The 20,710-nt window shown below is 42.4% G+C and overlaps 1 protein-coding gene across 2 annotated transcripts in view; it reads left to right on the forward strand.

Annotated features, from left to right (window-relative positions):
- rgs9b (regulator of G protein signaling 9b) overlaps positions 1-20,710 on the forward strand; it is a 92,685-nt gene that overhangs the window by 30,076 nt on the left and 41,899 nt on the right. For both annotated transcript variants that reach the window (XM_043715031.2, XM_088000724.1), the window contains exons 3-7: positions 4,309-4,359; positions 7,189-7,295; positions 12,564-12,615; positions 12,883-12,941; positions 14,773-14,849. In XM_043715031.2, the coding sequence (XP_043570966.1) occupies positions 4,309-4,359; positions 7,189-7,295; positions 12,564-12,615; positions 12,883-12,941; positions 14,773-14,849 (346 nt within the window). The remainder of the gene's footprint in view (positions 1-4,308; positions 4,360-7,188; positions 7,296-12,563; positions 12,616-12,882; positions 12,942-14,772; positions 14,850-20,710) is intronic.

Here is a 20,710-nt window from a genome sequence, read left to right on the forward strand (position 1 = left end):
GAGACTGTTACCCATGAAATAGGCCTTTGACAGTCACACAGACGGTGTTAAGTCCAGAATTGGCAAACACCACAGCTACAGCCTGTCACCTGCCAAGGTCAATGGATGGCATTGTACTGAGACCTGGAATGTCAGATCAGAAACAGTGAAGTTAACAGAATCTAAAGCAGCTTTTTGAAAGCAAAGGAAATCTTAAGAAATAAAATTTAAAATGAATAACTTAAAACAATATGAGGATACATAGCTTCTTTAGAGAGCCTGCATGGGTACAATGAGGCACTAAACCTCCTTCTGTGTTAGAGTTTACCATTGTACATTAACATTAAAACCTGGGAACACTACCATTAGAGTATGTGAGGAAACAACTAGGTAAAACATTAAACGTAACAAGACCTTTCATGGGATTTAATTCCTACTTGTAAATTTGAGCTGGTTTTCATTGTTATGGTGTTTGATTCACTGGTTGTGAATTTCTATCCTTCATATTTCCTGACACTGTGTCTCTTTTCATCTCTGAATAAATAGCTGTTTTCACTGGCATCATTTCATTTCTGGATAATGCTTTCAGCTCTTGAAGCCCAATCTACACCATTTCATTTGCAATGCATGATTTAATCTGAAGTGCTGCAGTTTGATCTACAGTGATATTGGAGGTTTATTGCAGTGTGTTAGAGGGAGAAATAGGATTAACTCAGATATGATTGACAATGTAACCTTTGCTGTGAAGTCGAGCCTTCTCTACATTTCTCAAATTCCTGTTCATCAATGAAGTTCTCTGCTAGTTGTCATATGGTTGTTAACTATTTCTGCTGTTAAACACCACATTGTACAGTACTATGATGCCACTCATCTGCTACACTTAGGAGATAAAACAAAATCAGCTAAAGAATAATGCCAATGATTCATCCCTTCATTATCTCAGTCTGTTGCTAGGTTACTTGGTCTGACAATAAGAGGATTATATAAACTAAATGCTGACACCTACAGGAGACTGAAGGGCTGGAGAACTTATTGATCATGAAGTGTCCTTTGTGATCTTTGCTGGTAGACAGGGTTAGAATAGCAACACTGCTCAATTTAAGACCTTGTTCTCCTAAAGGAGAGCAGCCCTTGTTGAAGCTATGGTTCTTTCATCTCTGTCCCACGTGAGGAAGGATTGACGGTAACCCCCCAGAGCTAACACTGTCTGAAATCTTTGCATTCATAAAATTGTGTCTTTTTTGCCCCATCTCAATTCCCTTCACTCCACCAATAACCACTTCCAGGCTGTGCCTAGGGAGGAAAGATAAACAGGGAAAAGATGGGAATCAGAAGGGTTGAGGGTTGATGGTGCGAGCCAGAAGGTAATGGAACAAGCAAAGAAACCAAAGCTTGGTCAGAAGGGGAATGTAAATGACAACAGCAGGATAACAGTTGTGGTCTGAAAGAATGATAACACTGGCTAGGATGTGAAAATGTTAAACTCACTGTTCAATCTGAAAAGCTGTTCTTCAAATTTCTATTGAACTACTCCGGAAGAGCATAGGAGGCTGAGGGTAGAGCGAGATTGGAATGGGAATCATATGGAAACTCAAAATAGCCAGTAACCCAAAGCATGGACATTTGAGGTTTGTCAACTCTCCTAATCAACAATGCAGAAGATCAATAATTGAATAGTTCAGTTTACTGGTAAAGCAACTAGATGGTAGCGTGTAGAAACCATTTAATTTAGAATGCATAGCATTAATATGAAATTTGATTATGTGTGTTTTAATTAAGATAAAATATTTTCTTAATGTTTTTCTGTATTTTCTGTGTTTGGATTCATTAAGAATCATACAGTAGGTGTTCACTCACTGATGGATTGATTTTGAAAACTCTTTCTTAATGTCAACAATGAATTTCTCATGTTGCAATAGATTCTAGGCTAGGATAATGCTTTTATATCTGGCAACAAATTAGCATTCAGAATCCTTCTCCTCTTCAGTCCTGTCCCCAAAGGCTGGTCTGATCCAGTGCACCAGAAACTCAACCTGGGAGGGGGACAAGGAGGCAAGTCTCAAATCCTCTCCAGCCAAGACAGGGATCAGACTACTTGCTCTTGACACCAATCTGACCCACACCAGACTTTCAGTTAGCTGAGCTAACCAACTCTCCAAGAGGCTCAAGGTTCTATAGCAATGTACACATTTACATGCAACTTGGAGTTATGGACATTGATGGTAAAGGCTTCAAATGGCTAAGTTTGTCCCACTCTCACCACCTGCCATTGACATGTGTTAGAAAGTTTAACAAGTGGATACTCACCTGTTCGGTCATGTTATGAGGACACCTTCCTTAGCCATTAAATCCTGAAGTGGAACTGGAACCCAGAACCTCTGACTCAGAAGCAGGGACACCATAATTGTGCCAGAAAAGCTGCCATTCAGAATCTACACTTCCAATTTAATTGGCAAAATTGAGCCAGTTGCATGTAGTGACTGTCCTGCTAAACTAGTTTTTAAGCTCAGGAAGACTATGTTTGTCATTGAATTGCGACATGATTCAGTTGAGTGTAAAGTTACACTTGTGAATATATTTTCCTTTTGTTTAAAGAACAGATGTGAACATTGACACCAATTTATCAGTCAGTGAGTTGAAGGCAGGCAGTGCAATTTGTGTATCTGTGAGTCTTGACCAAGACTACAGCACAACTACTTCTCCAGAGAAGATGCCATGAGTGGAAGAGTGTTGTTCAATGAAAATTATGTGGGTAAGATCAGTGCCAGTTCCTAACAGGAGTAATGTCTCTTGGCCAGAATAATCTAACATCTCCTATCTGCCTGCAATCTGCAGTGTCACCATATAAAGCCCAATCCATGAAGACGGGAAATGCAGACAGATTCACACTGCAGACATTGAAACAGTGACACCACTTTGCAAAACAAGGAAGCAACAATCATCAACCCTGATATGTTGCAATCACCCACCCCAAATTTAGTAATAGCTAAATGGTATGTGTAGATTCACAGGACTCTGCCCTCTCGTCTGTTCCCTGGGATGTACACCGAGACAAAGATCAACCAAGCTTGGTCTTCCTGAAACTTGTTGGTCTTCCAGAGCAAGGCATTGACCTCAACCAAATGTTGCAGACTGGCACATTCCAAAGTCCAGGACTATATGCTAAGGGATGCACTAAAGCTTGGGCCAGCTGCCACCAAGGCGCAGTGGGGAAAGACCATCTTCTAAGGTCTTTCTGCCAAAGTATAATGGGGGTTCCATTCAGTTATCAAATCATCCCAATGCCTCAAATACATGTAAATTGTATCTTACATAATTAAGAAATGCCTTGGCCTTTTGGAACTGTCAGGAGAGTCAAACTCCAATGTTTGTTGTTCTCAATATGCTGAGACTATGCATAACCAAATTGTTTTAGTGACTATGTATTATGGTAAGATGTGCCTTTAAGAGGGTTTTGTTCTGTCCTGTTTCTCTTGAAAGCAAGTGTTGTAAACCTGGAGCCAAGCTTCTGCACTGTGCCCAGCTGTGCAACTAGATTTTTTTTTAAAAGAGTTCAAACAATAGAAGCAGCATGAAAGGCTGTGGTGGAGCTCCCACAGAACCAGGATTTTAATTTAACTTTCAAATGCTTTTGGGGTTTGGAAGCTGCCAAACATGTCTCCCTGCTACAGCAAAATGCTTGCGTTCTCTCACTCAAGAGTTTTCTCTTGATGTTCTTTCCTCCTGGACTAGAGAAATGCATGAGAGACTATTGATTTTACTGAATTTGCCTTTGCCAAAGGTGTGTTTATGCAATGTCACTATATTTGACCAGCTGCTGTTTAATAGTTATGCAATCTATTATTCTGCTACGTTTTTCAATAAAGCTAAGTTATTCCAATTCTATTTTTTTTTGTATTTTAACTATAGTGTAAGAATAAAGTGTGTTTTGCTTCAAGCCTAGTCTTTTGACCAATCAAATTACGTCTGGAACATGATGCCTTACACTTGCCTTTAAAATAGGATAAAATTGCAGTCTTAATATTAATATATTTTAGGGTGTTTGGTCCTGTCAATAACAGTATGTATCTAAAGGTTTTTTTTAATGAATAAGGTATATTTTTGAAATTTCAAAAAGCTATGTGTAGGTTTACAGGGTCCCTGCTCTAGAGTCAGTAGAATATAGCCACACTTGCAGAAAGAAAATCTCTTCAGGAAAGAACAGCCCAAGATTGAGAAGAGCCTATTGAGATGGGTCTAAGGAAGTTGACACAATTTCAACCCTATTTTCTTCCCTATAACCATTCCCAGCATTTGGGTATCTTCATGATGCTGCCTGTTCTCTTGTAGGGCAAGATGTGCTGGAATGGCTGATTCAGCGCCTGCAAATTACAGATGAAGGTAAGAGCACAAACTCTTAGCTATGCAGCATTGGATCAAATTTTATAAAACAGTTTCTCTTACCTCCACCCTCTATACCTCCATCAATCCTTTGTCCTATAAAGCATCTTCAACTTCTTACTCCTATCAATAACTGATGGGCAATTGTTTCTTCCTAGCTTGCTGTGATTACATTATTCCCCTGTACTCTCCGTTTGAGGATGCCATGAGGCATTGGTTCCCATGGAGCCCCAAAACCCAAACAGCAGCTGCTAGCATTGAAATCAGAAAGTGGGTCTCATACAGGCACCACCTGAATTGTTAGACTAACAACCTCGATGGTCAGCAAGCAGTTGTGTATCACTTGTCATTTCTGTTCCTGTTCTTCTTCTGAATTCATGTGGATCAGATCAGGGCTCTAACAATGACAGTGCTAAATTAATGGGCTGTGACACAGACCTTCAGGTTTATTAGAATGGATTGCATCATGCTAGATTTTATATTTTCAAGGAAGGTGAAAGATTCCATTAAGCTTGATAATTGGTTGATTTGGTGAGAAAACTGTGAAGTATTTCTGTATATAAACATGTACACATATAATAAATTATGCATGCTTACGTTACATATTAAACAGAAGAAAGATTTGCATTTATATAGCACAACCGCAGGACATTACAATAGAACTTCACAGCTACTTATTGAGGTTTCACAGAAAACCCAACAGCCAACTTTCACACAACAAATACAGGCATTGCGAAAAGGAGACAAGAAGTTGAAGCTTTTCATCTTGCACTCATCAGAACTGGGGCACAAGAGGCAGGCCTGAAAAAGGAGGCACCATTTTATTTTATTTTTTTATTTTTTTCTTTTTTTTTTTTTCTTTTATTTGAACCCCAAATTTCACTGTTTACCAAGCTAGTACTTTAACCAACTAAGCCAGAACATCATGTTGACACTCCTGTTTATTTATTTATTTTTTTTTTTTCTTCTTTTTTAACCCCCACACTACCGCCTAAGTGCGGTAGTGCTTATTTTATCCCCAGCACCCATGGTGTGTGTGTGTGCAGGTGTGAGACACAGTGAGAGACCCAAAGTGCACGAATCTTTATTCAATTTCCACCACCAGGAAGATAGGAAAACACCCGGGTGGCCAGTGACAAGCACTGCCCCTCACATCAAAGGGCAGTGCTGTGTGATCAAAACAGTGAAGGGGAGGGTAGGGACTAAATCAAAATAGAATTGGAGGGAGAAATGATGCACTCCACTCCCTGCGGCGCCCACCTCTCCCTGAACAACTCCAGGGTGTTGGTGGACACCGCGTGCTCCTTCTCCAAGGACACCCGGGCTCTAACGTAACCGCGGAAGAGGGGCAGGCAGTCGGCCCTAACGACCCCCTCCACGGCCCGCTGCCTGGACCTGTTGATGGCCAGTTTGGCCAGGCCCAGGAGCAGACCCACGAGGAGGTCTTCAGACCTGCCCTCCTTCCTCCGTACCGGGTGCCCAAAGATCAGGAGCGTGGGACTGAAGTGCAGCCAAAAACAGAGGAGAAGGTTTTTCAGGAAATCAAAAAGGGAGTGCAAACGCCCACACCCAATATATACATGGTCCACGGACTCCACAGCGCCACAGAACAAGCAGTTGGGCTGGGAGTCCGTGAACCACCGCAATCTGCGGTTGCAGGGGACTGCTGCGTGCAGCACCCTCCACCCCAGATCCCCGAGAGAAAGGGGGAGGACTCCCGCGTAGAGAGCCCTCCAGTGGGGATCCCCACCGCCCAGTGGCAAATGGGCACGCCAAGGCGTGTCCGGACGGTGGATGAGGGAGAAGAGGTGGATGGTGTGCAGCAGCAATCGATACAGGGCCTTTCTAGGCACCATTTTATAGAGCATGAGAAGGGGGTGCTGATTGGCTGGGCCATCATTGATAGCAAGAACTGTTAACTGTCAATCTTAATTTTCAAGCCAGGCAGATAGATTCTGATTAGTCACGGTGTTGCCATGGGGATGTAGCAGAGATTGGCTAAATCCATGACCCTTTATTTTATGGAAATGTATGTAAAAATTCCTTCTGCCTAAAAAAGACAAGACATAAAAAAGACAGTATTTATGGATTTAGCTTCTAGCACATACTGCAAACCTGACCAAGGATCTTAAATTGGCTTCCAGCCTAATGTTTAGCGCAGTGTGTGGATTATTTAATAAATTACCTCCAATTACAATAAATGGTGAGTATACTTTATTGAGGCTTGCAAGCAAGGACTGATTGTGCATAATTAGAAGTTGCATATTTCAAATAGTCAACAGAATGCTCTTGATTCTGGATTGGGATTTGAATGAGCTGAGAGTGTGATTTGCTGGTCCATTGTTGACACTTCATAATATGTGCAATTAATGCACAAATATACATGTGTATCTGTGTAGAATTATTAGATTAGATTACCTACAGTGTGGAAACAGGCCCTTTGGCCAAACAAGTCCACACCGACCTCCGAAGAATAACCAACCCAGACTCATTTCCCTCTCACTAATGCACCTAACACTACGGGCTATTTAACATGGCCAATACCCCTGGCCTGCAGACATGGGGAGAATATGCAAACTCCACACAGACAGTCGTCCGAGGCTGGAATCGACCTGGGACCCTGGTGCTGGTGAGGCAGCAGTGCTAATCACTGAGCCACAGGGCCACCAGAATGTGTGCGTTGTAGTGTATATGATATTATTTGTAATGTCTTTACACATATGTATATATATCTATAGAACCTGTTTTATGAATTACTTTTTATTTCAATAACTTCACTCTAACTAAACCGCTGTTGGGTTTTTATTGAAATGACATGTTTTTTTCCAGAAAGCTACATCTTGGGGAATATGATTGTGAAGCTTGGCTACATTTACCCCTTACAGGAGCCCAGGAACCTGGTCCTGAAGCATGACAACAGTCTTTACAGGTTCCAGGTAGGTAACCCGGCTTTGCCACTAGTCAAACATGAATCACACAGTTTTGGGTGAACATGTGGAATTTGCTCACTAATCTTGATTCCTGAGTTGTTTACATTTCAAACACTGTATTAATACAAAACTGAACCACTATACACAGGGAAAATTGTTTCCAATAGTGCAGATAGGTCAGTCATCAGAATTTAAGAACATTGGCAGAAAAACCAAAGGATGAAGTGAGTTGTGACCTGGAATGTGCTGCCTGTAAGGGAGCTGGGAGTAAAGATAAGAATACATTTCAAAAGGAAATTGTATAAATGTGGGAAAACATGAAATTCAAAGAGAATTGGGTGGAAAAGGTGAGGGATTCAGATTAATTGGGAGCTATTGAAAGCTGGTACAAACATGGTTGCCTTAATGGCCTCCTTTAGGATAGCAAGATTTTATGCTACAGTTAAATGGAGCAATTTTCATTGACCACATTTCTCTCCTGGGCAAGGTCTGAATTACTTCATGATATGGCTTGGATGACACGTATTAAGATGCTGCTATCAGCTAATTCACGTACAGACTGGTGGCTGAGTGGTTAGCATTGCTGCCTCACAATGCCAGGGACCCAGGATTGATTCCAGCCCTCGATGACTGTCTGTGTGGAGTTTGCATATTCTCCCTGTGTCTGCGTGGGTTTCCTCTGGGTGGTCCGGTTTCCTCCTCCTGTCCAAGATGTTCAGGTTAGGTGGATTGGCTGTGCTAAGTTGCCCATAGTGTCCAGGGATGTGCAGGCTATGTGGATTGGCCATGGGAAATGTGGGGTTATGGTGGTGGATTGGATGCTGTTTAGAGGGTTGGTGCACATTTGATGGACAGCAAAGAAGGTTATCTCAGGTAACAATGGGATCTTAATCAGATTGGCCAATGGGTTGAGAAGTGGCAGATGGAGTTGAATTTAGATAAATGTGAGCTACTGCATTTTGGGAAAGCAAAATCTTAGCAGGACTTATACACTTAATGGTAAGGTCCTCGGGACTGTTGCTGAATAAAGAGACCTTGGAGTGCAGGTTCGTAGTTCCTTGAAAGTGGATCACAGATAGAAAGGAGAGTGAAGAAGGCGTTTGGTATGCTTTCCTTTATTGGTCAGAGTATTGAGTACAGCAGTTGGGAGGTCATGTTGCAGCTATACAGGATATTGGTTAGGTCACTGGTGGAATATTGCGTGCAATTCTGGTCGTCTTCCTATCGGAAAGATGTAGTGAAACTTGAAAGGGCTCAGAAAAGATTTACAAGGATGTTGCCAGGGCTGGAGAATCGGAAGCTGAGGAGTGACCTTATAGTGAAAAAGCTGCCACTTAGGTCCCTTACAAAATCATGAGGAGCGTGGATAGGGTAAATAGACAAAGTCTTTTCCCTGGGGTGGGGGAGTCCAGAAGTAGAGGACATAGGATTAGGGTGAGAGGGGAAAGATATAAAAGAGACCTAAGGGGCAACTTTTTCACGCAGAGTGTGGTACGGGTATGGAATGAGCTGCCAGACGAAGTGATGGAGGCCGGTATAATTACAACATTTAAAAGGCATCTGGATGGATATATGAATAGGAAGGGTTTGGAGGGATATGGGCCGGGTGCTGGCAGGTGGGACTAGATTGGGTTGGGATATCTGGTTGACATGGACGGGTTGGACCGAAGGGTCTGTTTCCGTGCTGTACATCTCTATGACTCTATACTCTATAAGTGGCTTCTATCTGCCCTGCAGCGATTCTATGATACTACTTGGGTCTATTAAATGCGTATTTAGTGAAATCTAGGGCTAACCTGAGAATATCACCAGGACTCAGATCAAATCAAAACCCATGGATGGAATCATTGAATCTTTTGGCAATGAAGTATCATTAATAAATAAGCTAGCCGGTCTGCAAATAGCTTGACTTTAACCAAGCGACAATTGTTGTTAGTTTGGAATATGTTTGATGAACTTAACTACAACCAGAACTTAAATTTTTAACAAACCCAGAGAACGCTGGAGAAACTCAGCCAGTCTGACAGCATCTGAGGAGAGAGAAACAGAGTTAACGTTTCAAGTCCAGAGTTATTTTTCTGTTGTCTTTAATGTGGTAAAACATCGCCAGATCTTTCTGAGAAAACAGTATTAAAGTCAGGCAATGAGCTTTTATAAACAAAATCAGAAATTGCTGGAAAAACTCAGCAGGTCTGACAGAATCTGTGGAGAGAAAACACAGTTAATGTTTCAGGTCTGGTGACCATTCTTAAGAAAAACTTGCGTTGGCTTAGAATATATTTGAACAACTTAACTACGACCAAAAGTTAAATTTTTAACAAACCCTGAAAAACCCGCAGAAACCCAGCAGGTTTGACAGTATCTGTGAAAGATTCTGAAGCAGAGGCACTGGACCCAAAACATTAACTCTGCTTTCTCTCCACAGATGCTGCTAAACCTGCTGAGTTTTTTCTAGCAATTTCTGATTTTGTTTCTGATTTCCAGCATCCATGGCTCTTTGTTTTTTTTTGTTGAGGAGATTTTACCTCAGGTGACTAAAAGGCTTGTCAAAGCAGTGGATTTTAAGGAATAAGGAGAGGGAAAGAGAAAGGTGAAGAGTTTTAGGGAAGAAATAGACTGAGAAGATTTGAAGCTCAGGTTGAGGTTCTGGATGTAGGTTTGCTCGCTGAGCTGGAAGGTTCATTTCCAGACGTTTTGTCACCCTACTAGGTAACATCTTCAGTGGGCCTCTGGGCGAAGAAATAGATTCCTGGAGATGTACATGTACAGAAATAGATTCCTGGAAACAGACCCTTCAGTTCAACTTGTTCATGCCAACCAATCATCCAAAATAAATTTAGTCCCATTTGCCAGCTCTTGGTCCATATCCCTCTAAACCCTTCCTATTCATATATCCATCCAGATGCCTTTTAAATGTTGTAATGGCACCAGCTTCCACCACTTCCTCTGGCTGCTCATTCCATACATGCACCATCCTCCGTGTGAAAAAGCTGCCACTTAGGTCCCTTATAAATTTTTCCCCTCTCACCTTAAACCTATGCCCTCTAGTTCTAGACTCCCCCACCCCAGGGAAAGGACTTTGTCTATTTATCCTATCCATGTTCCTCATGATTTATAAACCTATTTAAGGTCTTCCCTCAGTCTCTGCCAGTCCAGTGAAAACAGCCCCAGCTGTTATAGCTCAAACCCTCCAAATCTTTTATGAACCCTTTCAAGTTTCACAACATCCCTCTTATAGCAGGGAGACCAGAATTAGATTAGATTCCCTACGGCCCAACAAGTCCACACCGACCCTCTGAAGAGTAACCCACCCAGACACATTTCCCTCCCCTATATTTACCCCTGACTACTAACATACACTATGGGCAATTTAGCATGGCCAATTCACCTAACCTGCTCATCTTTGGACTGTAGGAGGAAACCGGAGCACCCAGAGGAAACCCACGCAGACACGGGGAGAACGTGCAAACTTCACACAGACAGTTGCCTGAGGCTGGAATCGAACCCAGGTCCCTGGTGCTGTGAGGCAGTAGTGCTAACCACTGAGCCACTGTACCACCCAGTATTCCAAAAGTGACCGAACCAATGTCCTGTGCAGCTGCAGTATGACCTCCCAACTCCTATATTCAGTTCACTGACTAATAAAAGCAAGCATACCAGACAGTCTCTTCACTATCCTATCTTTCTGCAACTCCACTTTCAGGGAACTATAAACCTGCACTTTAAGGTCTCTTCGCTCAGCAATACTCCCCAGGGCTTTACCAGTACTGCCCTGATTTGCCTTTCTAAAATGCAGCACCTCACATTTATCTAAAATAAACTGCACCTTCCACTTCTCAGCCCATTGGCCCATTTGATCAGGATCCTGTTGTAATCTGAGATAACCTTCTTTACTGTGCACTTCACCTCCAATTTTGATGTCATCTGCAAACTTACTAACCATACCTCCTGTGTTCACATCCAATTCATTTATATAAATGATGAAAAGCAGTGGACCCAGCACCAATCTTTGTGGCACACCATAGGTCACAGGCCTCCAGTCTGAAAAGCAACCCTCCACCACCACCCTCTGACTTCTACCTTTGAGTCAGTTCTGTGTCCAAATGGTTAGTTCTCCCTGTATTCCATGAGATCTAACCTTGCTAAACAGTCTGCCATGGGGAACTTTGTTGAACGCCTTACTGAAGTCCATGTAGATCATGTCCACCGCTGTGCCCTCATCAATCCTCTTTGTTACTTCCTTAAAAAACTCAATCAAGTTTGTGAGACATGATTCCCATGCACAAAGCCATGCTGACTATCCCTAATCAGTCCTGGCCTTTCCAAATACATGTAAATCCTGTCTCTGAGGATTCCCTCCAACAACTTGCCCACCACCGAAATCAGGCTCACTAGTCTATAGTTCCCTATCTTTTCCTTACCACATTCTTAAATCATGGCACCACATTAGCCAACCTACAGTCTTCTGGTACCTCACCTGTGGCTTATTAGGTCACCTTATTATATGACCAGCAATGGCTGGGTGATGGAAATCAGACAAGTGTGAGACCATACAAACCATATAGAGGAATACAGATAAAGCTGTGAGGCTGGAGGAGCTTATAGAGATCAGGAGTCAGTGAGAACATGGTGAGGTTTGAAAACATAAATGTGAGCTTCCCAATTGCCAGCTCGCTTAACAGGACACCAGTGAGCACAAAAGTGACAAGTGAATTTAGTGTTAGTAAGGACACAGGCAACAATATTTTGGATGAGCTCAAGTTTACATGCACACAATATTAACTGTTCAAAGGTATATTTCTTCAATGTCAAGTTAAGAACATTGGAAATAGGAACAGGAGTAAGCCATTTGGCCCCTCAGTCTTGCCCCACCATCCCAAAAGATCCAAACTCATCTGCCCCAGGCCCTAACTCCGCTCTCCTTCTAGTTCCTCAGAGCTCTAAACTCTTTGCAATTTTAATAATCTGTCTACCCCACTCTTTAAATATTTGCAGTAATCTAGCTTCCACAATTCTCTGGGGTAGAGAATTCCAGAATCGGTCCCTTATTCTCTAACTATGACCCCCATTTGAGATTCCCTCACTATTGAAAACATTTTCTCAACATCTCTCCTGTCAAACCCCATCAGAATCTTGTATGCTTCAGTAAGATAACCCCTTATCCTTTTTAAGATGCTTTTACACGCTTACATATATCCCAGCCTCCTATCTCTATGTATTTCCTGTGATCTAAGAATTTATTTTATTGTTCTTTTTTCTTTAAATCCTACACAGACTCCTTACTTCTGGCCCACTCAGGAATGGCCAGCGGAAGACACAGATTATGGTGAGTATATTTATTAACGTCGTTCACATGATCATTTTCCTCCTTAAATGTGCCAACTCTCAAATAACTAGCAGTGGGAAAAATCAGCAAAATGTTTAAATTAAAACACAAGAAAAACCTTGCATTTATATTGCGCCGTTCACAATCTCAGAACATTTTAAAGTGCTTTAAGGCCAATGCAGTATAGTCCCTGTTGTAATGTAGAGACACTATTTCCATTCTGCAATGAAGTAGTTAATTGATGAATTTTCTTTTTGTGTTTAACAGCAATTTATTTGGCAAAGAAAAATATATGCAAGAAAGGTTTATTGGAAGAATATGAGAAGGTGAGATCTTTCAATGCCGCTCTAACCCAAGAGTTTCCTGCTTTCTGTGTGATGTAAGCATGTTTCTTTTCAGTCCCCAATATATAAAGTTTCTGCAGTTTTAACAGGCTGTAGCGTGGCTCTCCCATTAGAGGCAGGAAGAAACCTAGTGATAGTTTTATCTGACGGTCACCACCCTTCAAAGGGAGGGAGTGTCCTTCACAGTAATCTCAGCCTATGTGGGAATTGAACCCATAATGTCAGCATTACTCTACATTATAAACCAGAAGTCCAGCCAACCGAGCTAACTGACTTCCTCCTAGTTACATGCCCACAAGATAAATGTGAGACCTTGGAAACAGAGCTCTGGGATTGTGTCTGGACAGCTCAACCATCTCAGTTTTAAGTCTAACACCTGTGAGATTCACAATGGGGAGACACTTCACCATTTCCTGAGGAACCTGATCATCAAAGCCCCACAAACTTTGTTCTTCATAGTTTCCACAATATCACAGTCCACTCTCCCCCAGATGTCCATGTCTATTGCTCGCAAATATGTAGTACGCTTTCATGCAGGACCAGCATTTCAATGTTTTCCTCATAGTCTGTCAGACTGGGGCAGCGCAGGAGGAGCAGGCCATTCAGCCCATCATGTCTGTGGGAGATCTTTGTAAGAGTTATCCCATTAGCCTCAGCACAGGACTTTCCTCTTAATCCTTCAAAACTTCCCATGTCAAATATTTATCCAGTTCCTCTTCAAAATTTACTATTTACTATGCCCTTTCAGACAGTGCATTCCTGACCATTACAAGCACTGTCATTATGAAATGTTCATCAGTAAATAAAAGGTGAAGTCACCCATCAGACAGAAAGAACTGGTGGTGGTTTAACCTACAGGTCAGCATGTCTCAGGCAAGGGGAGAAGATGAGAAGGGGAGTCTTTCACCTTAGCCAATGCAGGAATTGAACCTGCACAATTGTTATAATCTCCTGTTGATTCCAGGTTGCCAACTCCAAATGAACATATTCCTCGCAGTTTTTCATCTATTATCCTGCCTCTAATCTCGTTATCTGGCCTTTGTGACTTTATTGACCCATTTCTAATCTTTTTTTTAAATGAATACAAATTATTTCCCACCCCAATTTCCTATTAAAAGTTATCAGCTTTAACCCCGAAGACACCAGAAAAGTTGGCAACCCTGAGAGACACCACTCTTAAAAGGTATAGTCAGGAGAATGATATGGTTTGATTTATTACTGTCCCGTGTACGGAGGTACAGTGAAAAGTGTTGTCTTATAAGCGTCATAGGCAGACGGTACTATACAAGTGCATCAGGGTAACAGAACAGAACAGAATGCAGGATATAGTGTTACAGCTGTTGAGAAGGTAGAGAGAGATCAACATTAACATTAAAGTGGTCAATTCAAAACTCTGATAGCAGCAGGGAAGAAGGTGTTCTTGAATCTGTTGAGGTCTTTGATTATGTTGGTTGCTTTACTAGTGCAGTGAGGTCGATGGGTGGAAAGCTGGTTTGTGTGATGGGCTGGGCTGTGTTCACGACTCTCTGTAGTTCCTTGCAGTCTTTGGAAAAACAGTTGCCGTACCAAACTGTGATGCATCCGGATAGAATGCTTTCTATGGTGCATCTATAAAAAATTTTAAGAGTCTTTATGGATGTGCCAAATTTCCTTAGCCTCCTGAGGAAGTAGGGTTTTTTTGTGCTTTCTTGACCGTAGTGTCAATGTGGGTGAAATGGGACAGAATGTTGGTGATTTTTGGTGAATGAGGACACGGGCATTTTATTGGATGACCAAAAGGATTAATGCATTGACTTTATTTCTTTTCTTTAAGGAAAATTACAATAACTTGAACATGAAGATCAACCACAAGTGGGATTTTATCATCATGCAGGCAAAGGAACAATATCGGTAAGTTCAGGTGAAATTGTCAGTGTTCCAACCTTCCTTACACAGCAGGCACTGGGTGCTTGAGAATTAGTGACAGCAGAAATGACAACAGGATCTAGTTTTCTAGATTATTGTTTTATCGTGTCCGCGCTATGATTATTGCCGCGCTATGATTTTGTGTTCTTTACAGATTGGTCCGGGAGCAGGCTAAGTCAGGAACTGTTTTTAGGCCTAAACTTCAAAGTAACACAATTTATTACTGTATACATGAATACTAACACTGCTGTACATGGCAATTGTAGACAGACTAGGAGCTGACTTATAATTACATTAGATGAAGACTAATCTTATTTTCTTCACATTTTCATGTTCATGCTGTAGTCTGTCCAGGTATGTCTTCCAGACTCTCTTAAATCCTAGTGTGTTCTAACTCCACCCACACTGTGCCTTTATTCCTGATGAAGGGCTTTTGCCCGAAACGTCGATTTTGCCTGTCCTCGGATGCTGCCTGAATTGCTGTGCTCTTCCAGCACCACTGATCCAGATAGGATTTAAGAGAGTCTGGAAGACATACCTGGTCAGACTACAGCATGGACATGAAAATGTGAAGAAAATAAGATTAAGCTATTTATGCACAGTGATGTGCAGCTCCGTAACATCATCAGAAGGTTGCTCTGGGGTCCTGAAGTCTTCACACAAAATTGCACTATGGGCTAGTTAAATAAAAATGGAAGAACTTCCATTTCAAAGTGTTTCAAAGTGCTTTCTACTCACTGTTGTTACGTAGGGAATGTGGCAGCCAATTTGCAAGCAGCAAGTGGCCATAATCAAGAAAGATATTAATGACCAGACAGCCTGTACTTTAGCGAAACAAAACTGCAAAATGCTGGAAATACACTGCAGATCAGAAACCATCTATAAAACTGGAACAGAGTTGTCATAGGTTGATGATCTTTTAACAGGATGTATTTCAGTGTTTCCAGCACATTCCAGCTTTTTCCAGCTTCCCACCATCCACGGTATTTTGTTTATTTGTATCCAGTGAGTGAAGGATAAATACTGACTGGGACACTGGGAGTAATTCCCCTGCTCTTCTTCAAAATAATCCCATGGGATTGTCTGCAAGGGGACTGAGTCTCTGTTTATGTTCTTAGTCATGATGTGGAGGAGCCGGTGTTGTACTAGGGTGGACAAAGTTAAAACCACACAACACCAGGTTATAGTCCAAAACCTTTTCTTAGTAATATTGTTCAGGGATACTTACTGAGCCAGGTCACTGAGGCTGTTCTGGCAGTAGGGAGTGGGAGTGTCAGCTACACAGACCTGTAAGTCTTGGGTTATAGAGTGCTGACAATTCCTTTCCACCCTTATATTTTGGTTTGGGACTAGAGAGTAATGTTTTCTCTTGCACGAACCTGCCATTCTTTGGGATGCCACCCAGATGCAGATTGTGATGCTAAAGAGAAGAAAACTGTGGGGGCAAGCATGTGACTGGGGGTGCAGGGGAGTGTGACTCCTCACCAGGATTGTTAATGTGCAAGGGCCTTTCCTCATGAAAGGCTTTTGCCCGAAACATCGATTCTCCTGCTCCTCAGATACGCCTGACCTGCTGTGCTTTTCCAGCACCACACTCTCGACTCTGATCTCCAGCATCTGCAGTCCTCACTTTTGCCTTGTTAACGTGCACATCACCCTGTATGTGTAATATTAACCATGTCCAGTAGAGGGGAGGGCTGAGTCAGTGTAAAAACAATGCATTGTAGCTTCAAGTTTGTGTTGTGGAGATACCATGACCCTGCTGAAGTTTAAAACCTTATGGGAAAGAATGTTCACATTTGTATAGCACCCTCCACATCCTTTTAGTTATCTCCAATACCCCTATGTAGTGATTGGAACAAGTTGGCCAGATGGATTCCATTGAGTAAGAGATCCCTGACTGGGGTTGTTAACCTGGCTCAATCAGGGAGCCCAGGCTGGCAGGCATTTTCCTTGCTTTAGGGAACTATTCTGAGTTGGCTGCTCAGAGTCCATGTACTGGGCCTGGAAAGGGTGACTTGGTGATGGGATACCAGCCTCCATGGAATTACTTCATCCTACTAACGATTTTGTTTAAAAAATCTCTGTTGTTATTTGGAAAATTGGCACACAATACTCACACAGTAAGGAGGGTCTCACAAGCAGCAATGAGTGCATGACCAGATAATCTGTTTTGGCGATGTTGATTGAGGTGCCAAAAACATTGTTCAAGTCACCAGAAGAACTTGCCAATTATTCTTCAAACATTATTATGGTATTTTCTTCACCTAGATGGGATTTCTATGTAACGTCTCACCCACAAAGATGGCACCTCTGACAATGCAGCAGTGCTTCCTCAGTCCTGCACTGGTGTGTCAGTCTGGATTGTCGTACTGAAGTCTCTAGAGTGGGATTTGAACCCAGACATCACTGACTGAAAGAGTGCTGTGGCAGGAAGCTGTGAAGGTGTTTTGTTCTGATGCTGTCTCTGATCTGAGTCCTTTCAGAAAGAGCCCGTCACAGATTAAAACCCTTGAGAGGCTTCAGGATTAATTCTGAAACCCGATGGGTCCCCAGAGACAGCCCTGCTCAGTCTGTTTGAGGTTTTGGTTAGCCACGGCTGTGAGGGCTGGGGTTTGGTTAGTTCAGTTGGCGAGACATCTGGCCTATGATGCAGAGTGACGGCAACAGTGTGGGTTCAATTCCCATGCTGTCTGACGTTACAATGAGGGGTCCATTTTCTCAACCTTAGCCCTCACCGATGGTGTAGTAACCCTCAGGTTAAATCACCTACCAGTTGTCTGTCTCTGATGGTGACTTTACCTTTATCTAATGACAGGAACATTAGCCCCACTGATATAATTAAAGTAATCATTAATAAAATATGCTATGTGGCAGTTCTACACTGGAGATTTGGGCACATAATCCACACTGACAATACAGAGGGATCACTACACTGTCAGAGATTCTGTCTTTCAGATGAGACTTTAGGCTCTATCTGCGAGACATAAGCAATTGGACGGTGTTATTTTGAGGAAGAGCAGGGGATTATTCAGTGACTCGGCCTGTATTTATCCCCCAGTCAATGTCACAACATTATCTAGTCTTTCCCACACTGTTGTTTGTGGGAGCTTACTGCATGCAGATTGGCTGCTTCGATTTTCTGAATTACTGTACCACACTGACTGCACTTCAGAAAGTGCTCTCCCTTGCTGGAAAATGTTTTGTGACGTTGCAAGGTTGCAAAAGGTGCTACATAAATACGAAATAAAAAACTGAAAGCACAGCAGATGTTGGAAATCAAAAACAAAAACAGAAATTGCTGGAAAATCTCTGCAGGTCTGGCAGCATCTCTGGAGAGAAATCAGAAGTAACGTATCAGGTCCAGTGACCCTTCTTCAGAACACCTTCTTCACTTCATTACCCTTCTTCATTACATAAATACTACATAGTTATGCCATGTGGGTGTTATGTGGCTCGGTGGTTAGCACTACTGCCTCACAGTGCTAGGAATCTTGATTCGATTCCAGCCTCAGGTGTCTGTCTGCATGTTCTCCCTGCATCTGTGTGGGTTTTGTCCAGGTACTCTGGTTTCCTCCCACAGTTCAAAGATGTTTGGATAGGTGGATTGGCGATGGGAAGTGCAGGGTTACAGGGATATGATAGGGATGGGTCTGGATAGGATGGTCTTTGGAGGGGTGGAGTAGATTCAATGGGCCGAATGGCCTGCTTCCAGACTGTAGGAATTCTAACTCTTTCTCAAGATTCTCCACCTGTATGGTGTAGAAGAAGGGTCAGTTAGACTCACAATGTCAGCTCTTTTCTCTCCTTACAGATGCTGCCAGACCTGCTGAGATTTTCCAGCATTTTCTCTTTTGGTGTAGAAGAAGCTTTAAGACACAGAGTGAAACTTGAGAAAGGTTTTGGGCTTCAGGATTTGTAACAGTTTGAAATCCATCCCCACTGTGATAGCATTTCGCTGAGTCAGTGTTTGGTTTGGAATGGTGAGGCAGAGTCAGTATTCTCAGCCTGTTCCCAAAGTCAACTTTTGTCTCATCCTTCACTGCCTATTGTTAAAAAATGTGTCCATTTAACTGGCAAACCCTGACTTTGGTCACAGAGACTGGATTGGAATGGTTGCTGAGCCTGACTGTAAGGAAGTTAAAGTGTGGACAGCGTGAATTACACAATTAATGGAAGGCCTTGTGGTATTATTACTGGACAGTTAATCCATAAACCCAGGTAATGTTCTGGTCACCCATGTCCGAATCCTGCCATGGCAGATGGTGGAATTTGAATTCAATAAATATCTGGAATTAAGTCTAATGAATCCACTGTCAATGGAAAATCCCATCTGGTTTACTAATATCCTTTACGGAAAGAAACTGCCATCTTTACCTGATCTGGCCGAGAGGTGACTCCAGGCCCACAGCAATGTGGTTGACACTTATCTGCGCTCTAGGCACTGGCCCAGCCTTCATCCTGTGAATAAATGTTTAAATGTTCAACGAGAAAGATTTAAAAAGGACATGAGGGGCAACCTTTCTAGCACAGAGAGTGGTTCGCGTGTGGAATGAACTGCCAGATATTGAGGTGGATGCAGGGACAGTTACAACATTTAAAAGACATTTGGATAAGTACATGAAAAGGAAACGTTTAGAGGGATATGAGCCAGGCCTGGGCGGGTAGGACCGGTTTGGTTTGGGAATATGGTCGGCATGGGCTAGTTGGCCGAATGGTCTGTTTCTGTGCTGTATGACTCCATGACTCTAGGGCTGCATTCCCTTAAATATTTTAATTCACTGCCGTACACTCTCCAGATAATTTTATTTTTCTTTATTCTTTCCTAGCAAGGCCAGAATTTGTTACTCATCTTTAATCTCCCCTTGAACTGGGCAGAAAAGTGGCAGATGGCTTTCAATCCAGAAAAATGTGAGGTGATGCATTTAGGCAAGTCTAATTCTACGGCAAATTATACAATGAATGGAAGAGCCTTGGGAAAAGTTGATGGGCAGAGAGATCTGGGAGTGCAGGTCCATTGTACCCTGAAGGTTGATGCACAGGTGGTCAAGAAGGCATATAGTATGCTTGCCTTCATCAGACAGGGTATTGAGTATAAGAGCTGGCAAGTCATGTTAAAATTGTACAAGACATTGGTTCGGCTGCATTTAGAATACTGTGTACAATTCTGGTCGCCACCTTACCAAAAGGATGTGGACGCTTTGGAGAGGTGCAGAGAAGGTTTACGAGGATGTTGCCTGGTATGGAAGGTGCTAGCTATGAAGAAAGGGTGAGTAGGTTAGGTTTATTTTCACTAGAAAAATGGAGATTGAGGGGGGACCTGATTGAGGTTTACAAAATCATGAAGGGTATAGATAGGGTGCATAGAGACAAGCTTTTTCCCAGGGTAAAGGATTCAATAACGAGAGGTCATGCTTTCAAAGTGAAAGATGGAAAGTTTAAGGGGGATACATGTGGTAAGTACTTTACACAGAGTGTGGTGGGTGTTTGGAACACGTTGCCAGCAGAGGTGGTAGAGGTAGGCACGGTAGATTCATTTAAGATGCATCTGGACAGATGCATGAGTAGGTGGGGAGCAGAGGGATACAAATGCTTAGGAATTGACCTACAGGTTTAGACAGTATATTTGGATCGGCTCAGGCTTGGAGGGCCGAAGGGCCTGTTCCTGGGCTGTAAACTTTCTTTATTCTTTGTTCTTTGAACTGAGTGGCTTGCCCCTAAAGGGCATTAGTAAATGAGGACAAAGTGTTAGTTCCATAGCTCCAATACCAAGACTAGCTTCATACCCTCCAGATTTATTACCCATTGATTTTCAGTTTCGTCAGCTGCTATGGTGAGATTTGAGC

The sequence above is a fragment of the Chiloscyllium plagiosum genome, unplaced genomic scaffold (genome assembly GCF_037043375.1).
Source record: "Chiloscyllium plagiosum isolate Xiang-an unplaced genomic scaffold, Cpla_swu_hap1 HiC_scaffold_25, whole genome shotgun sequence".
NCBI lineage: Eukaryota > Metazoa > Chordata > Chondrichthyes > Orectolobiformes > Hemiscylliidae > Chiloscyllium > Chiloscyllium plagiosum.